The sequence below is a fragment of the Equus przewalskii genome, chromosome 1 (genome assembly GCF_037783145.1).
Source record: "Equus przewalskii isolate Varuska chromosome 1, EquPr2, whole genome shotgun sequence".
Lineage (NCBI taxonomy): Eukaryota > Metazoa > Chordata > Mammalia > Perissodactyla > Equidae > Equus > Equus przewalskii.
Genome location: NC_091831.1, coordinates 32,614,620 through 32,637,288, shown reverse-complemented (window position 1 = coordinate 32,637,288; position 22,669 = coordinate 32,614,620). Strand labels below are relative to the sequence as shown.

At 37.7% G+C, this 22,669-nt stretch overlaps 1 protein-coding gene across 1 annotated transcript in view; it reads right to left on the bottom strand.

Annotated features, from left to right (window-relative positions):
• The window catches only part of TM9SF3 (transmembrane 9 superfamily member 3), a 63,812-nt gene that overhangs the window by 22,800 nt on the left and 18,343 nt on the right, over positions 1–22,669 (bottom strand). Inside the window, exons 4-9 of the mRNA XM_070560460.1 lie at positions 20,429–20,589; positions 19,339–19,416; positions 12,829–12,960; positions 11,081–11,247; positions 7,181–7,275; positions 3,762–3,892 (exon numbers count right to left, since the gene is read on the bottom strand). Coding sequence (XP_070416561.1) covers positions 3,762–3,892; positions 7,181–7,275; positions 11,081–11,247; positions 12,829–12,960; positions 19,339–19,416; positions 20,429–20,589 — 764 coding nt within the window. The remainder of the gene's footprint in view (positions 1–3,761; positions 3,893–7,180; positions 7,276–11,080; positions 11,248–12,828; positions 12,961–19,338; positions 19,417–20,428; positions 20,590–22,669) is intronic.

Sequence of the window (22,669 nt, the reverse complement as noted above, 5' to 3'; positions counted from 1 at the left end):
AGAAATGAAGTTATTCTAGAATTTTTGTTTTAATGAATCCATAATGGCTCCTAATGTTCATTACTTCTTCCTGTGATTTGAAGAATATATTTTAATAACACATTCACATCAAGTTCACCACGTTTTTTGTAAGGCAGAATCTACTTTCTTCCTCTTCCTTCTGGAGAAGTAAATTTGTCTATCCAGTTTTACAACACTTCTGCTCTCTTACACAATTCAAACATTATTTCCCAATATGATCTCTCGGTAACCCTAAAAGATCATTTATGTGAGCAACAAACTGACAACTAAGGTGCCTGGGTGCTCCTGGACAATCAACCCCCTCACCTATCTCAGGCTTCACTTCCCTCTTATCAGGAATTATTCTCCTCTTATCTTTTCTTATTTGACGGTTATTCTACTTGATGAAAAATAAAAAGGGAAAGAATGGGATAGAGCCATTCTTCTTATACTCTGTTACATCACTGATCCCATGTAATACGCCTTCGGTCTTGTTATGAAATTAGCTTTAAAAAATCCTTTTGTTTGCCTTAGCATTTGTAAACAGTTCACATTAGGTAATGGAGTTTTCCTAACACTATTTTTATAGACCTTTATTATTCTTTTACACCTGGGTATATTGTACTCTTTTCACAGTCTTTGAGAGATCACCAAATAATACCTATCCATTAATCTTGGCCACCATTTTTTTCCTCACTGTGGCAATTTTTGATTATATATCATGAATTTCATTTTTTAGAGTCTCCAAATCTCAAGCCATTTTCCCAGTTATGGCCCAAGACTTGGATCATGAGAGAGTATGTCCCTAAATATTTGTGAGAGCTGATCTCCTAAAACCCAGGGCATATTTCTAATGTTGTTCAAGATTCTCCTCCCAAGGTAAAACAGACCTTAAGAAGGCAAATACAACATGGCTCACCCACAACCCCTACTACATCTCCATCAGCTACTCCATCCACTGCGAGACAAAATCGTGAAGTATGGCAAGTCAGGTATTTATCAGTGCACGCTGAGCGGTATAACGTTTAGACTAGAAAGCTTATTAGAGCCTATGCTGCCTTGCCTCTGAGTTTTGGAACTCTGTACCTTGGTTCTTTGTCCCTTGAAAACCTAGGACAACATCAAATTTAGGATTCAAGATGTACAGCCCACGAATGACTTCATGCCTAAAACATTTTTGAGAACATCCTGGCAAATTCTTTCTCATTCCCAAGAAACTCTCATTGGACCAAAAACTCTGGGTATAAGACCTAAATCATTCTTGAACAAATTCCCAAAAGAAAAAAGATTTACCTTCCCAGAATCAATCTACTTTCAAGTACACGCTCTGCATCCTCTGTAGGACCTCTGCCAGAACACTCCAACTTCAGGAACAGGTGCACTCATGTTTGGACAGCCTCGACCCCAAATTTCATTGAAATGCTCTCTTACATCTGCTTGTAATACTTGCTTGACTCTAGGCACCATGCCTTAAACCTGGGACACTAGACATCAGCTTAGATTATCACTACCATCCTCTACTTACGTTTCTTTTATCTTTATTCAACTGCTAAGACTGAAGATTGTTCAAGAAGTTTAATCAGACATGGATTTAATGGCGTTTACGTGAAATTGGGTGCACATGAGCAGAGAAGTTTGGGTCCAAAGACAAACTTCGCCCACTTTCAATTTTATCTCAGGCTAGTTGTGCTGACAAGAGAGGTATTCTGATGAAACTGCAGATCCCAAGTGGGCAAAATCTCTATTATTCTGGTGCCTCTGTAGGGCAACGCAGAAGCCTGAAGTCACTTTTACTAAGACTGGTTTAAGCCCTCAGTTGTGGAATCTCTGAGAAAAGAGAGAAGTAGAGCCAAGATGACCCAGAGAAAGGGTTTGATGTCCAAGAGGTCAAAGGAATGGGGAACAGAAAGAGCTAAGGCCTAGGGAAGAGCATATAGGAGTATCTGAAGACTGATTTCCAAACTAGGGCATTCAGTTAAGTAGGAGCACCCAGCTGCTCAGACACATGTTTTGGGAGCCTTTTAGCTGACAGAACCATCCCCAGATGCTGGGAACTAGAATCAGGTAAACACTAGAGATCGGATTTAAAGCAGGACAGATGAACTGGTTTAGGATGAAGCCCTGGACAGCGACATATTTTTAAATTTCCAAGTGATTCTAATGTGTACCCAGGAATGAGAACCATGCAGTTTATGAGAAGATACGACCATTTCCTTCACAATGGCAACAACTCAAATAACTAAAAACACAAATTTAAGTAGTTAAAATGCTTAATGAACAGCCAGGTTAGACATTCACCTCAAGTTCTCACATTTCATGTTCTAAACAAGTTTTGATACTTAAAAGGAGAAAAAAATTGTTAGATCACAGACCTGACTAAAGCTAGAGGGCCGCGAAAGCCCTTCACTCAGTACCCCTTCATTCCAAATCAGGACACACGTTAAGAGCACGACACTGTAGGAGCCTGCTAAGCACCAGCAGTCAGTCTTCCATACACCGAAGACCAATTTTATAAACCTTCTCTGGCTCAGCACAGAGTCTGATGTTATATTCTAATTATTGGTAATTACTAAATTATCTAAAGGCAAATTACATTGAATATTAACATTTAAAACCCCATTTACAAAGTAGTAACATTTACAATTTTAGTGACACGCAGCAACTTTGAAATATAATTTTCACCACATCAAATTCAAAACTTTATGAGGAAAATTACAACAGAACCATAATTTTAATTTTTAAAGCACTACGAAAATAATTAATTCAGCAGATCACCTTCAAGAAGTAACTTGATCTATATACTTTCTGAGGGCCTAGAACTACTGTGAAGCAAATTCTTTTCCAGATCTAAATGTTATGAATTACTTTATCCTTTTCTAACCACTATCACTTACTTTGTATGGCAAAAAAAAAAAAAAAACACCAAAACTTGCAATTTTCCAAAATATTCCTAACTAAAAAGTATTAAAAACTTAGTAAAAGTGTATATGCAATGCAAAAAAAAAAAACAAGATTAAAATTTAGAAAGAGATACGTGTTCCAGTGACAGTTCTGTCATTAATTATCTGTGTGACCTTGACCAAATTACACAGTCTCTCTGAAAAGCAATAATCACCCTGCAACTTGCATATGTGTGTTTGCACAAGTGTACATTAAGACTAAAGTCTACTCCAGGCCTAAAGTTCTGTTTCTAGTAAAAAGTAACAACAGGAAGAATTTGGAGAATGTGGGTTAACTTTGCAAAGCAGTAGTATATCTGTGTTTTAGTTTTAATATATTTAAATCATACAAACATTTCAAAGTCTGTGATTACACGTAAGATACAAGATGGGATTTCAATATCTATAACAACACGTTATCAATATTAATATAAATGCTTAATGAGGTTCCAAAAACCGTACATTGTTACTGAAAAAAAATGTGTTACAGAGAAGCTTCAATTCCTACCACTGCACTCACCTATCACCTTAACACACCTTTGTTTCTTGATGTGTCGTTATTCTTCCTCTAAAATACATTCACCAGTTTCTCCCATCTCTGATAAAAAGTATAGTCTTCTCTTTTGTCATACATAAAAGTTGGCCTTTCACTTTACTGGCTCACGGAATCAAGAAAAATTTTCTTCACCTAACTTTCCAAGACTGGGTAGGGACTGGCTGTAACTATCAAAACTCTTAATAAGAGGTCCTTTGGAAAGACAGCAGGCCTCAGATTAGAATGCTTATACTTTTTCCAGTTTAAAAAAGATTCAAACAACTTACCATTGTTCCAAAAGGAATGGCTCTTGAAGCATGGTAATAAATGGCTATAAAATTGATGAAGAAGGCAGTGCCACACACCATAGCAGGGATAAGGAATGCCCCAATAAACATCTGCTTTATCCATCTCCTTCCTGAAAGACAAGGGAAACTATGCAAATCAGAGAGATAGATGGATAGGCATATATTAATGTTTAAAAAGTGATTATTTAGTACCAAATTACCTATTTAAATTTTAACTTATAGATCTTGAAATTTGACATCTTAATAATTGTTTCAAAACAATAGCTAATAGGGGCCAGCCCAGTGGCACAGCGGTTAAGTTTGCATGTTCCGGTTTGGCAGCCTGGGGTTTGCCATTTCGGATCCTGGGTGCGGACCTATGCACTGCTTATCAAGTCACGCTGTGGCAGGCGTCCTACATATAAAGTAGAGGAAGATGAGCACGGACGTTAGCTCAGGGCCAGTCTTTCTCAGAGGAGGACTGGCAGTAGATGTTAGCTCAGGGCTAATCTTCCTCAAAACAAGAAAAAAAAACAATAGCTAATAAAGACCAGTCCAGCTATTCAAGTGAATCTAATGGAAACATAGCTTTTGAAGTGAGTGGACTGGAAAAGAGCAATGAACTGTAGTAAGATATTCTGACGTTTTGTCCTAATTCTGCACAGAACTGCTGTGAACTTTGGCAAGTCACTCTATCTTTCTGGGCTACAAGTTCGCCTAGGTAGGTGTTTTCAAATTATTACTTCGAGTTCTGGAGCGTCTTGGAGGTGCCTGTGAAGTCGCTGGTGAAAGAAGATACCAGGTGCCCTGGCCCTGCTTTAACCAGAACCATCCCATTTTCAACAGTTTACACCTTGGAGTTTTATGTAAACTTTCACTTGAAAGGAGGGTTGCGCTGCTTTAAAAAAAAAAAAAAGCTAAAAACCCCTGGGTTAAAAGGTCCCCAAATTTATTCTTAGCTCCATAATTATGATTATAAAAATATATTTAAATTTATTTCTGTTTCAAAAGGAAAAAACAACAGAATTTATTTTGTGAGCTCTCTCTCAGCAATTAGAACCATAGATTTATAAATTTTACTATTTCTTTGTACAACTTCGTATTGTCAAAATTTTATAACATGAGCATCTATTATTTAAATAATCAAGGGAAGGAATTTTTTTACTATATAATCAAAAATTTTAAGTCATGTTCACACTGACGAGGAGAACAACAAGGAGCTACCTTGCTAACAAAGCAGAGTGCACAAGGAGGGGCATTGCCAGAGAAGCATCCTAAGACTGCTTCCGACTAGAAGGTAAAGATTTAACCCGAGGCCACTACCACAGTTCAGCACCACAAACATAAGCAATGGGGACCCGAACAGAAAGTGCTGTTGGAAAAACAAGCAATACCCTAACTTTTGTTTTCTTCTATATCAAGCTCTTTTTAAACATCTATCTCATAGAATTACCAATCCAAATTTTGACATTCCTCCAGAAAAACTCCTTGATTCGGAACTTTCACCTCTATTTAACTTCTTTCTCAGGTAAGTTTCAAGAATCTCTCCTTTCCAAACTAATACCAAGCATTTGAACAACAACACAAAAAGGTGGCAACTAATCAAAGTATTATTCCTCCTATTTCATTCCAAATCTCTCCTAGCATTCTCTTCCGCACTTTCCATTACCTTCTCTCAGATTCAGACATGTATTAATAAATTCCATATTCAACTCTATTCCTCCTTTTCCCTCCAACGGGTCAAAAAGAATCTCATGCACATTCCACTGGGCAGAATCAGTAGCCAAGGCACCTGCATTGTTGTACATCCTACTGCTCCCCGCACCCTTGGGAGACTCTGGTCAAGTTCCAGGCTACCCCTGGCTTCAGATTACGTCTGGAGCATTATCCAGCACACTGAGGACAACGTGAGGACGTTGAGCGCCACTGTTGTTCAAATCTGGAGATACCTCTGAAAAATTCTTAGATTTTCTTTGGGTTGATCTCTACATTAACCTGGTTTCTAGGGACCATTCAGAAAAAACATCAGGACACAATCAGACCTCCTCACGGCACTGTCAATCAGAAAACAACCTTTAGATTGTATTTGGTAAGATGTGATACTCCTTGGCTTGAGTCTGAACTCTGTCAGCTTCAAGAATAAGTGTAGTAAAGTTTGGCTGGGTGTTAACTTCAATCAGACTAAAAGTAAATTGATGTCCAAGTATGAATAAATTTTCTGTTTTAAATAAATCTGTTTCTGCCATGGAGACTTTTTGAGGTCGTAAACTGTCAAATTCTTAGCCTAACTAGTTTCCAGGTCAAATTCAAAATAGAACTTACTTTAGACATCCTCATTTCCTTAGGATGGTAGTCCTGAACGATAAGACTCGTTTCCCATATCTGGACATAGAAGGTAGAAATTGAACAACTACAACAGTCAGGAATTCCTAATGCTACTCCCTCAGGTAATCCAAAGGAATTATCTGTACTGAAGGTCAGACCACAGTGAGTCTGGGAGGACCAATGCAAAAAGCAATGGTAAACCAGGAGATCCTGGGGGAACTTTAAATGATTCTATGCTCTGAGCTCCTATACCCTCTAAGTCTAGTCCACTAAAAGAAGGCAGGATCCCCTAATGCTGACACTTAGGATAGGCGGGGAAAATCCCATTAGGAAGTCTCCATCCTTAGGAATGTAATTTTAAGGTCTTTCGACAACCCCTTATTCATAAACTGAAACATGCAAATCTACTTTCGGCATTTTTCTAGACCCCAATTACAGTGAAAACAAAGGAACTTAAAGATCCTTGAATGCCATCACAGAAAGAAACACCAAGGAGCAGTACCTCTGTATCATCCATGTATCCCCCATCATTTCCAGGTCACAACAGTCAAGACGCAATGGGGTATTTAAGGTGAAGTGCCCTTAAGAAAAGTTTGTGACACAGAATAACAGAAACCTTTGTGCGGGGTCCTTCAATAAATATTTAAGATTCAGCAGAAATAAACAGCTCTCCTTCCTATTCTCTTTCCACTGTCCAGACACTTTATCCATAAGCCACAAAATATGTCTTTGTATTCAGCTGTAAAGCTATATACTCTATGGGGAGGTCTCCCATGGAGCACATCTAGGGAGCTAGGCACCTCAAAGCAAAATAATATCAATAACTTAAATATAATCTCTCCTATATGTCCCTCAGGGCTAGCTTCACAGTGGACAATGGAGACAATCTATTAATTATTTATAATTTTAGGAAATAAAATGCAAAGATTTCACAAAAGCAAGATAGGACACATAATAAATTTGGTGGAGATTATGTGAAATGGGATAACAAACGATTTTACAATGGCCATACTGCCCATTTTAAATTCCAAATAACTCACAGTAAAATATTACCATCTATAATTAAAGACACAAAGTGATAACCCATAAGTTACCTCCTTGTCTAGCATATAGACTTCCTCCAAAATAACCATTCACTGGAGACGTAGCAGCATAGACAAATATGGCTGTACTGAGCATCGATCCCCTCCTAACAAGGCAAACAACATACATGATAAATTAAAAACTACTTAAAGAAAATACCATAGAGTCTATCTCATTAACATTAGTTTAATTTCAAAGATAAATTTAATAGGAAAACAAAAATATCATCCTGGACTGCAAAGGACCTCAAAAGGTGGCCTAGTGAATAAATTTCTAGTTAAAATTGCAGTTAAGTGATACTAGGCTGATCGTAATTTTTTTTAAATCTGCAGTAAAATATCATAATGCATTCTAAACAAATATTTCACATTTCTCTGGCAAAAATATTAGAAGCTGACACTAAAATTTTTTTGCAACTCTGTGTGCCAATCACATCATACAGAAAAAGACATTCATCTGTTAAGAAAAATAATTAAAATATTCCTCTTTATAACTTAACTGCTGAAGATTCTTGCCCAACAGAAATCAAATAGTAGTAGTAGAATCATATTAATTCTATTACTTTAAATGGTGAAACACTGAGCCTTTTCATTTAGCTTTCCTTATACTGTTAAAAGTGATTTTTTAAAAATACATAGGTCCACAAATCAACATTAACTCAGATCAACAATTTCTAATTTCCTCTTCCAATAATGATATCTAGGGAATTCAGACCAATCATCCTGTTGCATAAAACTGGACAAAATATTTTAAATGCCTAACTGCAAAGAGAAACATTAAAATGATAAGTGATAGTATCATTTGCCGTAATATAGAAATGTACTTAACCCACTAACAACAAAGACTATTTCTGAAACTCACCATAACTAGGAAGGTAAAATAAATTCTGTAGATGGAACACATAACCTTGTCAGTTTGAGCTAAAGAATATTGTTTTAAAGAGAATTTACAAGAACATCACCCTAATGTGTGCACTGGGAGGGTATAAAATTTTCACGAATTAACCACCTTGGGAGTGATAATTATTATTATATTCCACTGTCCACCTAGGCAGAATACAAAGACATCACATAGTCTTGAAATATGTAGACTCCTCTGCCCAAACATGTGTGCTCAACTTCAAGTGGATGCACAATAGTTAAAAGATTGCAATATTTAATATCAATATATAGCTAAACACAAATGTGATAGTAACATAAGAATATGTTATTTCCATGTTTAAAAGATTATGGGTCTCAAAGTTAATCAGTTTTCAAAACCAAATTTGTTTTTTCAAGAACCCTATTAAACTCTGCAAGCACTAACTTATTCCTTCCAGACTATCATTAACAAATTCAGCTCATTCTCTGTTTGTAACTGGGTGTATGAAGGGTGGCATAGGCCTAACGATGCTGAAAACTGAAGGGCTGCCATAGTCTAAAACCCGTCTACCACCAGCCAGAAGTTCTGCACATTAGCAGAGAGGGTTCAAAATGGCTGCTCGTGTGACTGAGAGTCCAAAATGACTACCAGGGATTTAAGCTTGCAGTTCCCAGAGATATCTCCACTAAATGAAGTGTGAACATCAGTCACAGTTCTAAAAATCAGACAAGCCCTTCACCTCTTCATTCATAAATATTCTATGGGCATTTTCCACCCACAATAGACCACTGTCATCTACAGTAGAAAATCTGCTGAGTTAGGTAACTTGTCTTCCTTGTTCATCCCTCCAGGCTGGAGCGGGAAAAAGAAGCTGCTTTACCTACAGTGGCTACCTCACCACTCTCCACCAAAGTCTCAGAGCAGCAGCAGCAGCATTTCACCAGACTCACCCAGACCTCGAACACAACACCTTCTCAAAGTTAATACCACAGTAACAGGCATCCACATTGATGCTAATCCTCCACCTACCTAAATATTTTTTTCTTCTCTGATTGCTATGGTCATCACCAAGGCGAATTCACATATTACATGACTTGCTTTTTATCCTTTAGAATCATTCGTACTCTGGAGTGATTCTGACAAATTTTATGTGCAAGTTTTTCATTTTCTCACCACTTTGTATTTTTATTATCTCTATTTTCATTTCTATAGCATAGCAAATTAAGAGACAAGTTCTGGAGTAAGAATGCCTAGGTTCAAATTCCAGCTTACTAATACCCCTTACTAATAGCTGTGTGATCTCAGTCAAATTACTTAACCTCTCCGAGCTTTACTTTTCTCATCTGTGGAATAGAAATAATAATAGTCCCTTCACAGGGCTGATGTGAGGATTAAAGGAGCTAACATGCATAAAGCACCTGACATGGAACCTCAATAATGTTAGTCACTTTGATATCACAATAATACTCACAGCTTTAGCACTTATGTAAGTAATTAAGAACGTTCACTTCAAATAAGCACAACATGCAACAACTATCAATAGTAATGACAGACTAAAATGACAATGTATGACTTGCCTGCTAATACCCTCTATTAGAAGTGGTTTCTTATTTCTAAAAGTTGAAGGTCTACAAGCAAAAGAGCTTCTGCATTACAAAACAAATTGCCAAAATTCTAACACTAACATTTGAGAAAGAACAAAGCAAAGACTTGGGTTCTGGGAGAAGTTCTCCACTCTTATAAGACTGTGATTGTACTGTCAGTGTCAATTCAGTAGCGATGAATTTAATTCAGTATTTAATGTAAAGTATGACTTCTTGGCAGATTTGAAATGCTTTTCTTGTATTTAGGATTTAGTTTATCTGAAATATATTATACCTGAAAATATGAACTAAATCACAGGTACACTGAAGTTTAGGTTTTGGTCAATTATTTTAGAACTTATATGGTAAACAAACTGCAAAGGTTATACAAAAGAAATATAACAGAAACTACAGGGAAATGGCTTTGTTGATTAATATACATTTACATTTCAGTTCGACAAGCACTAATTGAGTACATTCCACATGCAAAGTTCTTTAAGTAGGTACTTTGAGAGTTCAAAGATAAGACCCCATCCTTGCTCTCAAGTTTATCGTCTAGCAGAAGAAACAGAAATTTAGTACAGTTAAATATTGAATATACAACTAAAGAGCCATTCTTTCAGCTACAATTCACTGCTTGTCCACCAAATGCCAGCATATGTAAGAATGAATGCATTAGGAACTGAAATGGAAGTATGAAATACCCCTGGAGACAAGTCTCATTCTGATTGAGGGCTTCATGGCGCGGGGTCCAAAGTGCCTGAATTGTAACTTCTGTCATCCAGGCTCAGAGAATGTTTGCTTCGCTGAGGTCATGGTTCTCTGAGCACAAGGTTATAGGACCACTCATTAGGGACTTGAGATATTTGTGAATGTACAACTTTTTCTTATAACCCAAAGACCTCAAATCAAGAATTTCTTACAACTGCTTTTATCTGTAAATAAAAAATGGACCAGAAACCATGTAAAGATAGAATAAGAAGTCATCCAATTATTTTTCTAACCTCATGTGCCTCTTCCACCACTCTTTTTACTATTATTTACAATGCTTTCTTTGGCTAGAGAGTCCCCCAGTATTGGAGGTAAATGTGAAGTACTAATTCAGTAACTGAAATCCTTGTGCTTCTTATGAAGATCTAACTGGATCTTCAGCTTTCAAAAAAATGCCTGTTCACTTTGTCAAACAGCTCTGTATTGTAAGTAACTCTGCTCATACCTCTAATGGAACATAACCTTTATAACCAACCAAAATGTTCAGTAAAACTTACTAAAGTTTTAGCATGTAACAGAAAAATATACTTAAAGATTACTGTTCATTATTTAATTTTGCAAGAATGGCATTTATGCCATTTCAATTCTAAGATAACTAAAACAAGCACATATTTAATTATGATTGACGTACAAGTTTCCAATGATTAAAACTATTCAAGAACAAAAAAAGTCATAAAGTTAAGCACATGCACTTACTCTGTATATAAATCTTCTATCATTGCAACAATAATAACAATGAGAGACACAGCAAATATTTGACATCCAGAACCAATGAGAGAGGAAAATATCAGCGGGTGACTTGACGGTCTAAATACATCTCCATGCACCTGCTTCCAGCCATACTCATCTCCTAGGTCTCTATCCTGTAGACACATACACGGGGGAGAAAAGGAAATCTTTCAGAATGAAATCAAAATACACAAAATAGGTGAAAAATTCTAATTACAGCTGTAAGTTCCCTCCCTCCAAACTTAACAGCTATTTCAATGGATTCAAAGTATCATGAAAAGACATTTCAAATTTAAAATAATCACTACTTTAATAACTTAATGTTAAAGTGTTGTGGCATTTACTGAGGCTCAGGAAGGTGGCTCCTGGTTGTGCTCAGAGAATCTTAAAGAATGAATAAAGTAAAGGTCTAGGAGCAAAAAGAAATGGTTAGATTGGGAAAAGAGCACACTGGCTCTCTAAATGGTACTTTCAGACACTACTCCTGCCATTTACATCATGACTGTGGCTCATATGTGACCAGGGGCCAGATGGAGCGCAAAAGATAAAAAGACGGAAACCAGTACTAGTTGCCCTAATAACGCAGAAATGTCCTTTATAGCCTGAAATCTAAGAAAATATATGGAGAGTGGGGCCGGCCCAGTGGCGCAGCGGTTAAGTTCGCATGTTCCGCTTCGGCGGCCTGGGGTTCACCGGTCCGGATCCCGGGTGTGGACATGGCACCGCTTGGCACGCCATGCTGTGGTAGGCATCCCACATATAAAGTAGAGGAAGATGGGCATGGATGTTGGCTCAGGGCCAGTCTTCCTCAGCAAAAAAAGAGAGGAGGATTGGCAACAGATGTTAGCTCAGGGCTAATCTTCCTTTAAAAAAAAAAAATCCTAAAGAAAAAAAAGAAAGAAAATATATGGAGAAAATATTGAACAGCTAAATATTATTTGTCTATAGCATTTTTTAAAAAGGATTCAATTTTTCCTTTTCAACCTGAGAATAAGCAAGTATGTAACACAGTGTTTCTTAAAAAATAGCAGTCCCTTGAGACAATCAGCTTTTTGGGGGGGGTGGGGGGGGGGGGGCGGGTGCCTCCTGGTCAGCTATGTTTGAGAAGGACCAAATATTTTAGGTACCTTCTGAAACATCAAAATACACACTAGCATATTAAAAATTTTAATTTGTTTAAGTGCTTTGCAAACTTAATGATGGAGCATATCTACACAGAACCACCATAACATTCTACAGAACATACTTTCGCTCATTTACAACATTGTTCTATAAGAAGCTCCCCCCTCTGAACCTACTAAACTAAATTAATCCTTCTACCCACTCCCTGAATTTTATGCAATATTGAACAGTATTAGAAAGATGCCAATACAGGTCTACAACCTCCTAGCTGCAATTCTGAAATCAAAAGCTCTGAAAACTGAAAGTCTGTTTCATAAGCTGGACATAGCCTTATTTGGTGGCAAAACTTGGAATGAACTGAGAGGTTATTTATACTGTTTATTTACCCCACTTAGGTGAACATCCATTTGTTTTGCTGAAGAAACTGACATATTTGATCTGAGACGCCTCAGGGAGTTTTACACCTTTCCAAAACCTGGAAATTTTGAATTCTGAAACTCATCTGACCTCAAGATTGTGGCCCTACATTCCAACATTCAAAATAACATTGAGTTAAATTGTTTTTATAAAAACAATGTAAAATGTTTGCTCACCATGTCGTCCATTTCTTCTTCTTTACTATATCGGGCATAATCCTTTCTTAAAGTTCTCATTAAAATCATTGAAACTAAGCCCACCAAGAAGATAACCATCATGAAGGAGTTGAAAATTGAAAACCAATGAATCTAAAAATAACAGAAAATAAAATATTACCAAGATGAAATATCAGTCACAAAATTTATAGATTTCATGATGACAATGGGATGTTAAGGCAAAAAAAAAGTCTTTTAAAACTTTTACATAAAAATCCAAACTTAAGACACACTGGGGATGAGTATTCACTATGCAAAGGGATTGGTGTTCTTTATGGTAAGCTTCAGATGCATTAAAAGCATGATATTGTTTACACACATTTTCACAATCAAGCTTACTGCACAAATAAAGTACAATTTGGCCACACATATGCTATTCAGCATTACAGAAAAAGAACATGAGCTTTGACTCCAGGGTTCTAATTCAGGCCCTGCCAATTTCTAGCCATGTGACCCCAGTTCTCTTATATTAAAAATGAAGAAAATAATACTATCTCACAAGTGATTTGTATGGTTTAACAACACTTAAAAATTATGGCACTGTGTCTGTCATAAAACAGTAAATACTCAATAAATGTTAGTTCCCTTCCCTCTGACTGAGCAACAACCTGAAAACCTCCTTAAAATACTAAGATTAAACCATCATAGTTGGCTGCCATGGACTTGGGCCACCTTCCAGAATGATCTGCTTCACTTGCTTGCAGGTCATCTCTCCACCCTCTCCCCATCATTTTTGACTCCTTTCCAAATTAGCTATCCACGGTACAGAGAATACTGAGGTAGCCCATGGTTTCTCAGTGTTCCCAAGGCTTTTGATCTCACCCACACATTTCTCCCAAGTTATGTCCAGATCCTAGTTCATAATCACAAGGTACTATGGTATCTCTGAGTGCATCTCAGAATTCAGTACATTTGACTGCAGCTAGGTCTGTGACACTGTCCAGTAACTCCTTTATATTTTAATTCCCAAAAGTTCCTTAGAGATAATTCCAGAATTTCTCTTCTCTTCAAGGCCCCAATTTCATTGACTTTTCTGCATTTATCCTCCTAGCCTTTCATTTCTCCTGCCAATCTCTTTGAAGTTGTTTCTCCTCTTAAACCAATCTTTCCACTAGGCTCTAGATCTCACACTGCTTGAGGTCTTTTTCCTCCTCTCATTTTGCACCCCTAAACTTACACCTTTTTCCAGCATCAGCAATCTCCAGAAGTCCCTACCTATAATGCTGTCTACTCCGTGGGGTTGTTACATGGTTTAAACAAGATAATAAAGGTAAAGCATATAGCATAGTGCCTGGCACATAACAAAACACTAAAAAACATTTAGAAGGTGCTATTACTATCTTTTAAAGTATTTGTTGACCTTTCGTCCCCTCACTCTTTCAATCCTCCTTTTACCTCCCTCCTCTCAATGCCAATACTTTTCAAATGAGGAGACCAAATGTTCTACTTCTTCCCTTACTTACTCCTAAGCACAATACAATCTCACTTTGCTCCACAAAATTTCTCTCCAAGGCCTGCAATGAACTCCTAAGCTGACTCATTGTCTCTACTCTCCCTGCCACCAGTCCCCCTGCCACTCTCTCATCCTGCCTCGCTGACTGCCGCTTCTCCTCCTGCATCCCGGACGCCTGCTTCTCCCACCCTGTGTGAGCTTTTCTGAAAGCTCCAGTCCTGGCACTCTGCTGTGACTTCAGGCTCTCCGAACTTTGAACCAGGATTCCAATGACGACAGTAACACCCTCTGCCTCCTACTCCCCGCCCAACCCAAATCTCTAGCCCTCCTTCTCACTCATGTTTCAGATTTTTGCTATGATCTTTTCTACCTGAATGTCTTCCTGGAATTTCAGACTCAGACTGCCCTAAAGTAAATTCATAATCTTCTCCCTCATATGTAACACTCGCTTCTGAATTCTAACTTCTGCTAATGGTACCAACATTTGGCTTTGAAAACTTAGAATTATCTCTGGCTCTTCCTTCTCCTTAATCCTTCCTAGGTAATAATTATTACGCTTTTATTCTCCTTCGAAGTATCTCTTCTATCTATCCCTTCCTCTCCATTCCCATACCATCACCTCACACCCTGAGAGCTCTAATGGCCTCCTGGCTGGTCTTCTTAATTTCTGGTCTCTCTCCTTCCTTTCAACCTATCCTGTAAAAAGTTACCCAGCAAATCTTTCTGAAACATCATATTCATACATCATTTCTCTATTTTAAAACTTACAGTGATGTGCCCTATTTTCTGACATATCAAGTCTAAACTATTTTCCCTAATATTCTGCACCACATGTAATACGGCCACCTCACCCTATCTGGTCAATCTTTCTTTCCACTGTATCCTATACTCCAATCAAGCCTATGCTTCCTCAGTGACCCAGGAGTACAGTATACTCACTTCTGCCTCTGTATCCTTCTCATAATTTCTTCTCATGTAGTGATCTACTCCTAACCACCTTTGTAAATTCTATCTACTCTTTAAAGCTCAACTCAAAAACTCTCTCCTCCATAAAACCTCTCATCTACATATTCCAGTTATTCATAGTTGCACTCCTCTAACCTTTCACAGGGATATATGTAGAACATTTAACATGAAGGATGTACTGTCTTGCACAATTAGGACAGATTTTAACTTGGGCTAACGTGCTAAGTATGTGCAGTAGGGTGTAGGGCAGTCCTGGCTCTGTCACCCACCCTGAGGTTTCAGGCAAGTCACAAACTCTGTGGCTCTCCCTGAAAAACAGGAGATGGCCAAGTGCCTCTGCCCCTTCATAACATCATTCCTTCCTTCATTCAACAATTTATTTATTGAATACCTAGTGAAATGATAAAGAAGAATGAATGCATTATATTTTGAAATTATTTGCAAAAAAAGGTCATATTTAACTTTATCATGAAAGTATCATTTAAGATTTATAAAAGCAGTCTATAATTATAGGCTTTTCCAAAGATTTAATTTTGTTCCCACCCTGGGAAATGAATGACCCAGAAAAGAACAAGAGAGAAAAAATTACATATATGACTCCTATTTTTTTTCAGTCAATTTATCAAACTTTTGAAGAGGAAAAAAGTTTTATATAGTTACTATTTAGTAATTAGGAAGATAAACATAAAATACTAAAATTTCTAACAAAGCTCTCTGCTATTTCCTAATCTAAGATATAAACTTTAAATCAATACCTATTATAATATACTAATAACCTGACATTTTATAATATTCCTTTATTCTAAAAATTATGAAATTCTGTATGATTCTGAAATTCTTATACCAAGGGAAATATTTCTTAAAAATAATAAGGAAAGCAGACATCACAAAGGGGTTACTAAGCCTAGGAACTGCTGACTCCAGCACCCCCTAGTGTTGCTAATCCTCAGGCAGCACCCCAGGTTAGTCATTAATTCTAGAACCCTGGAGATAACTAACGCACTATACCACCAGTGCTGCCTCTTACTGAGCACCTGCCGTGTGCCAGACACTGAACTAGGTGCTTTATACGCACTATCACGGAATTTCACAGCAATTCTGCGAGGTATTCTAATCCTTGCTTCACTATGAAGGAGCCAAAAGCTAACGAACTGAGTAATTTGACTAAGGTGACAGTGAGTAGCAGAGACAGAGTTTGGATTCAGCCTGAGGCCCTGCCTGTGCTGGAGTCACTGTACTAGAAACAATCCCGCACTTATCCGGTAGATCCCATCCCTCCTGCCTACTTAAGGAACCGCTGCAGTAAGCGTTTCTCCCCACTTTCTCCTGCGTTGTCAGTTTAGCACTCTCTATGAACCCCATCAACATATAAACGTGCTTTTCTTACATCTCAAAAAAAATCTCCTGACTCCATCTTTCCTACCAGCTACTATGACACTTCTTGGTTCCCTTTAGCAGCCAAACTTGCTGTCCCCAATTCCTCTCCTCCCGTTAAGACTAGCTCTGTTCACACTTTGCCACACCACTATACCAAAACTACTCTGTCAAGTTCACTGACGACTCCAGATGAATCCAATAGTCACTTCATTACTCACCTTACTTGACCCATCAGCAACAATTCAGAATTAATCTATCCTCCATGATACCCTTTCCTCCCTTGGCTTCCAGAATACCATAAAAATCCCTCCCAGCCCACCTTACTGGTATCTCCTCAGAGCCCTCAGCAGGTTTCTCCTATTCTCCCTCAGCTTTTATCACTGTCCCCAGGGTTCATTCTTTGGTCCTCTTCTATTTCTACACGCTGTTCCTTGGTAATTGCACCCAGTCTCATAGCTTTAAACATCATCTACATGCCAACGGCTGCAAAATTTGTGTCTCTCGTCCAGACATCTCTCCTGAACTCCAAATTGATATATCCAACTAGCTAGTCAGTATCTCTATTTGGATGTCTTACGGACACTTCAAAACTAACATGTCCCAAACTGTACTCTGATCTTCCCCGCCAAACCTCCTCCAAATACAGCCTTTCTACCCTAGTGATAGCAGCTTCACCCTAGCAGTTGCTCAGACCAAAGTCTCAGAGTTCGTCTCAACCCTGCTTTATCTTCCCATCCATCAGGAAATCCTGCTGGCTCTACCTTCAAAATAAATCCACAATCTGACATCCTCTCACCACCTACACTGCTACACCTTGGTCTGAGCCACCTTCACCTCTTACGGGATTGCTGCAAGAGCTGCTCCATTGGTCTCCCTGCCCTTCTTTGCATTCAAAGTCCTTACGGCAGCCATGGTTGATCCGGCTCCTGCTGTCTCTCTGACTTCATCTCCTATGACTCATCCCCTCACTCTGCTCCAGCCACACTGGCCTCCTTGCTATTCCTCAAGCACACCAAGCGAGCATGTTCCCACCTAACAGCCTTTTCAGTGGTGTTGCCTCTGCCTGGAATACGCTTTCCCCCAGATAGCCATGTTCCTTATTTCCGTCAATTCCTTCAAGTTTTTGCTCAAAAGTCCATCTCAGAGGCTTATCCTAACCACCATATTCAAAACTGCAACTTGCCCCACCTGCGGCACTCTTGCCCCACTGCTGTACTCTTTCTGTTCGATGCACATATCTTTGAACACACTACACATTTTACTTATTACGTTGATGGCAAGTCTCCCCCACTAGAAGGTAAGCTCCAAGAAAGCGCAGATCTTTGACTTTCATTCTCTAAAGTATTCCACTTACTTAGTACAGTGCTCGACACCAAGCAGGTGCTCAATCAACATTTGTTGAAAGAATAAATACGGCACACTGCTCCACTAGTGAAAATGCCAAAAGGAAGCCTTTCCCCCACATTATCAATACCCAACAGGGCCAGAAACAAGGTAGACCTAGGTATTCCACTACAGAACGTCAGTTGGGAGTCCCATATTCTCAAAGTTATCTAAACGTTGAAGTTATTTGTGCCCATACCTTTAACTCACCTACCATGTTCAGCACTGCCTGAGTTCTATATCCAAGGAGAACACACTGGGGATGGGGGAATGGAGGTAAGGAAGGAAATTTTAGCTCCAGGAGCAGCACGCTAAATTTTTCAGTAAGGATTAAATCCCAAATAGCTTAATTTTTTTCTCCTAGGACCCAGAGGAAGATTAGAAGTTGTGACAGGTTCTGGTGGAGTCTAAGGGCGGAATCTGGCAGCAATGATACAAATCTCAGACCACAAAAACTTAAAAGCCACCTCAAAAATAGCTTATTAATAAACTTCAGAATTCTAGTCCAAAAGATCAGCTCAAAAGATAGAAGAGGTAAGTCAAAAAGAAAGTCAGAAGAATGTATATATCCCCTTATGCCCTATTATCTTTTCATCTCCATTCTTGAGGGAGGAGATCTCAAAAATACATAAAATCTATTTTTTGCTATAAAGAACAAAAGCTACCACCTGTACAAAACCAGAAGCAACGCCACTAGACTTATGATCTGAGATCCAGCTTCTATCTGTTGGTAGGGGTTGGGAGGCATTTCTTCTCATTCTTGATGCTTCTTATGTGGAAGGATTTACGCTGGCAAAAACTCCCGGTCTCATTCCATTCTTCCATTCCTTCCTTCCTAGAGGATGCATGCATTCTGCTTTGTTTCTTCACACTGTGACTTTCACGAGGGCAGGTGCCCGTGTAGGATAGCTTCCAGAGTCCAGCACTGTCGGAGTGCATTAAGTCTAAGTCTGAGTTTCAATATTAAGAAGCCCACTTGACCACAGAAATAAGCCACACTCTCCAATATTAGCCTCATTAGTAATAAAAGTGGTATTTTGGCTTCCTGTATATTGTATTCTTCCTTGAGTATCTCATAACTGGTTTAAACCACAGACATGATGAAAGAGCTTTTGACTGTGCTCTAAAACTATCACCTTTATGACTCTGAGCTCACTTCTGAAATCACCATTAGTTAAATCTTTGAAATTCCCAGCCCTAGTACAGTGCCTTGCATATGGCAGATGCTCATTAATGTTTGTTAAACTGACTGAAGCACAGAGTCAATGTCTTAAAATGCACAATTTACCTACCCTGTGTTGAAAAAAGGACGGATCAAGATATTTGTCAAATCGATCTTCAAATTTTACATCTGACTTTTTCCATTTTACCTGAAAAAAAATTTGAAAATCAAGGCCAGTAAACAAATTAATAATCTGATAACAAAATTCTGAGCAAATCTGGAAATATTTACACACTTAGAATAAGAAACTAGATAAATGGTGGAAAGCTATTGCCAATTTGAGAAGTTGAAACATGTATGACGAAGAACTAACCAACTTTTCCCTTTGTCTATTAACAAAAGTTACAACTTTACTTGGAGGATCACCGCAGTTTTCACGGACTATTAACTACTGCTGACTTATATACTTAATCTGATAAATGTGATAAGAACTGAATTAATTAGACCAGTTAAATAAGAATCTGTACATCTTTGTCTTTTAGACTGTATTAGTTTTACTACAATTATCAAATTTCTTAATAAGTTCAGTTATGTAAATGCTATTTGCACTAGGTACATATGCACAAAGCATAAAAACTTTCAAAATTGTCTCCTAGCAATGGACTCATTCCAGTTACCGGGGAAAAAAAACAAGCAAAGAGAGAGGCTACCTACATCAGATTTCTCTTCTTCCCACTATTTTTAATTCTAACGAAAGAGAATTAACTTGACAAGCTCTTACTCTGCAGGAGTATCTTACTCCAATAAGTGATAAAGCAAAACCTGGTAAACTATATCCATTCAGCACTTTTCAATACAGCATTGTCTCTATTTGCAACAGTAAAAAGGAAAGAGAAACAACAAGGAATACTGCAATCTAAAAACATAACCATGAAAATACACGGCTGGATTGGCTAACTGATCATTTATAAAGGTAAACTTGGCTGTAGCCAACAGTAGGTCCTGCAAATGCAGAACTGGTATCTAATACTACAAACCTGAAGCAAATATTCTCCATGCTTTTAAGAGGCTTACATACATTGAAGAAATACAGTTTTAATAATATTGTTCTGCATCCCATTTCAAACTACATTTTCACTTACTAAAGTTGTAAAACACACTTAATTGTTGATATTAGGTCACAAACACTTTTTCCTGTATACAATTATTTTAATACTTACTGAATACGACATCTGGATTTTAGTATTGGGAACTAGTTTCACCTTTCCTTCACTAGTTAGATTAACATCAACAATTCGATTTCCATTAAAACCTATTTCAAGTTTTTTGTAGGTCCACAGATAGTAATCTTCTCCATTTTCATCTGCTTCACCAACAATACCTACAAAAGAAATTACACTTTATACAAGGTAATATAACTTAATATCTAAAATACATTAGAAGCTAGAAACTCATTAAAAAAACATTTTTATAGGAAAGCAGTATTACCATTCTTCCTCATGGTTAGAACACAGCAAAAGTACAGGCTGGACTTCTACTCTTTGTTAACTATTTGGCAAACACAAACCATGGTCATACCATGGTATAAAGTGATGAAGAGCCCAGCATAGCCTATCACTTATTTGATCCCTCAAAATTCATGCTTTGTATTAGTATCACCTACATTGCAATAATTATCACCCTAAATGTATATACTCTCTAATATCTCAAAATTTCAGGGAAGTGCTATATCACCATCTGGCGAGGTTATCCAATTAATAGCAGTCACACTAAAATTAAAACCAAGGTCTCCAGAGGCCCAGTTCAGTACTTTCTCTAGTAACTTATGATCTATCCATTCCTAGTAAGCTACACATGTGTGTATATGGATACCAAAATTTAAAATGCCTCATCTTTACACCTCAAGTACTAGACCTGTCCCTGGGAAGTCATCAAAATGAAAGGAGTGTTGAAGATAAACGGTAATGAGGCAATAGTTTAAAATGATCATTTTGATCAAGATTTAGAATATTGGAAGGGGAAGACCCAAACAGTGTGAGGGCCACAGGTGGTAGCTGAGGATCTCTCTCTTGTGCTCTCATACTGTCAGCTATTTGTCCAACGTTCCCTAAGCAAGTCTATATACTTCCCAGAGCCTTATGCTCTAAAAGTCACTCCTTAGGCCTTCCTTCTACGGTCAACACATCTCATTAAAGTATTAGAGAAAAAACACGATCATTTCTTATTAAAGATTATTTGCTTATTAACCAAAATCGTTCCCTTTAATTGGCACAAATTCAAGGAACACAGTTTTGTTTTGTTTGGGGCTGTAGAAGGATAATGAAATCCTTCTAATTAATTTCATCAAGGTTTATTTACCTATCTACTCTGAAACTGTGGAGACACAATTATACCAAATCAGAAGTTGTTATTCTCTAAAGGAGTTTGAAAAGACTCAGAAAACTTTATCCCAAGAAAAGCCAGATAAGAATTTTTTTTCTGACGAGAATTCCTATGGTTCAGAGATTCCAGGACACCTAAAAGTATCTCCCCTAAATATGGCAGACCTTGGAATCCCAGGGCTAAAAAAGATTTATTTTAAGACAGGAAAGCACAGTTGCCATGTTGCTAAAGAGACCCACAGAAATGACTGGAAAAAACCTAAGGTTCCAGAGAAGAAACCCATAAGCAAAGGAAAAGAATAGGAGAGGAACCTGCTCTCTCACCAAAAAAAGAGGAAACCCAGACTAATGGGCTCTCCTGAACCACAGGCTCAGAAACCTTCAGTGAGTACTCAGCACATCCTCCTGCTACCCTCAGAGCAGACCACAGAAATGTCTGTGTTCGTGTAAGGCTAATTATAGTCATTTATATGAAATGCTTACTATTTATACCTAATTAACATGCATCTCAGTAACGACGATGCATACAATTATATCTTGAGATTAACTTCTAAACTTCATCTTGGTACCACTTTAAACTCTGATCTGATATGTTCAGGCTTTCAGTTTGCTGCTCATGAATATAGTAGTCTGCTAACAATTTTAAGAATTAGAATATTATATATAAGAACAGGTGTCTAAAGACCAAAAAATAAAAAACCACTAAGAAAAAAACGTGATCAAACACGCTGGCTATGATAGATGGCCACGCTTTTGCATTTTAAATACTTTAATCAAATCCATCACAAACAATGCTTGGATTATGCATAAATTTGTATTAACTATGCCATAGCTCTTTTGTATTAATATGAATGAACAAGAATTAAAATATAAAAAAATTTTTTGAACATACAGTTTTGGAACTATGAAAACAAGTCAATCGGGAGACTATCATATCTAAAAACCATACTACCATAGTTCTACAAGAGAGAAAGTCAGAATAAAACTTCAAAACTGTATTCAGTCCCTTTGACTGTATTTAATAGAATAAGTCAAAATAAGATATGAGAAAAAGAGGGATGGGGGGATATTTCAGATTGT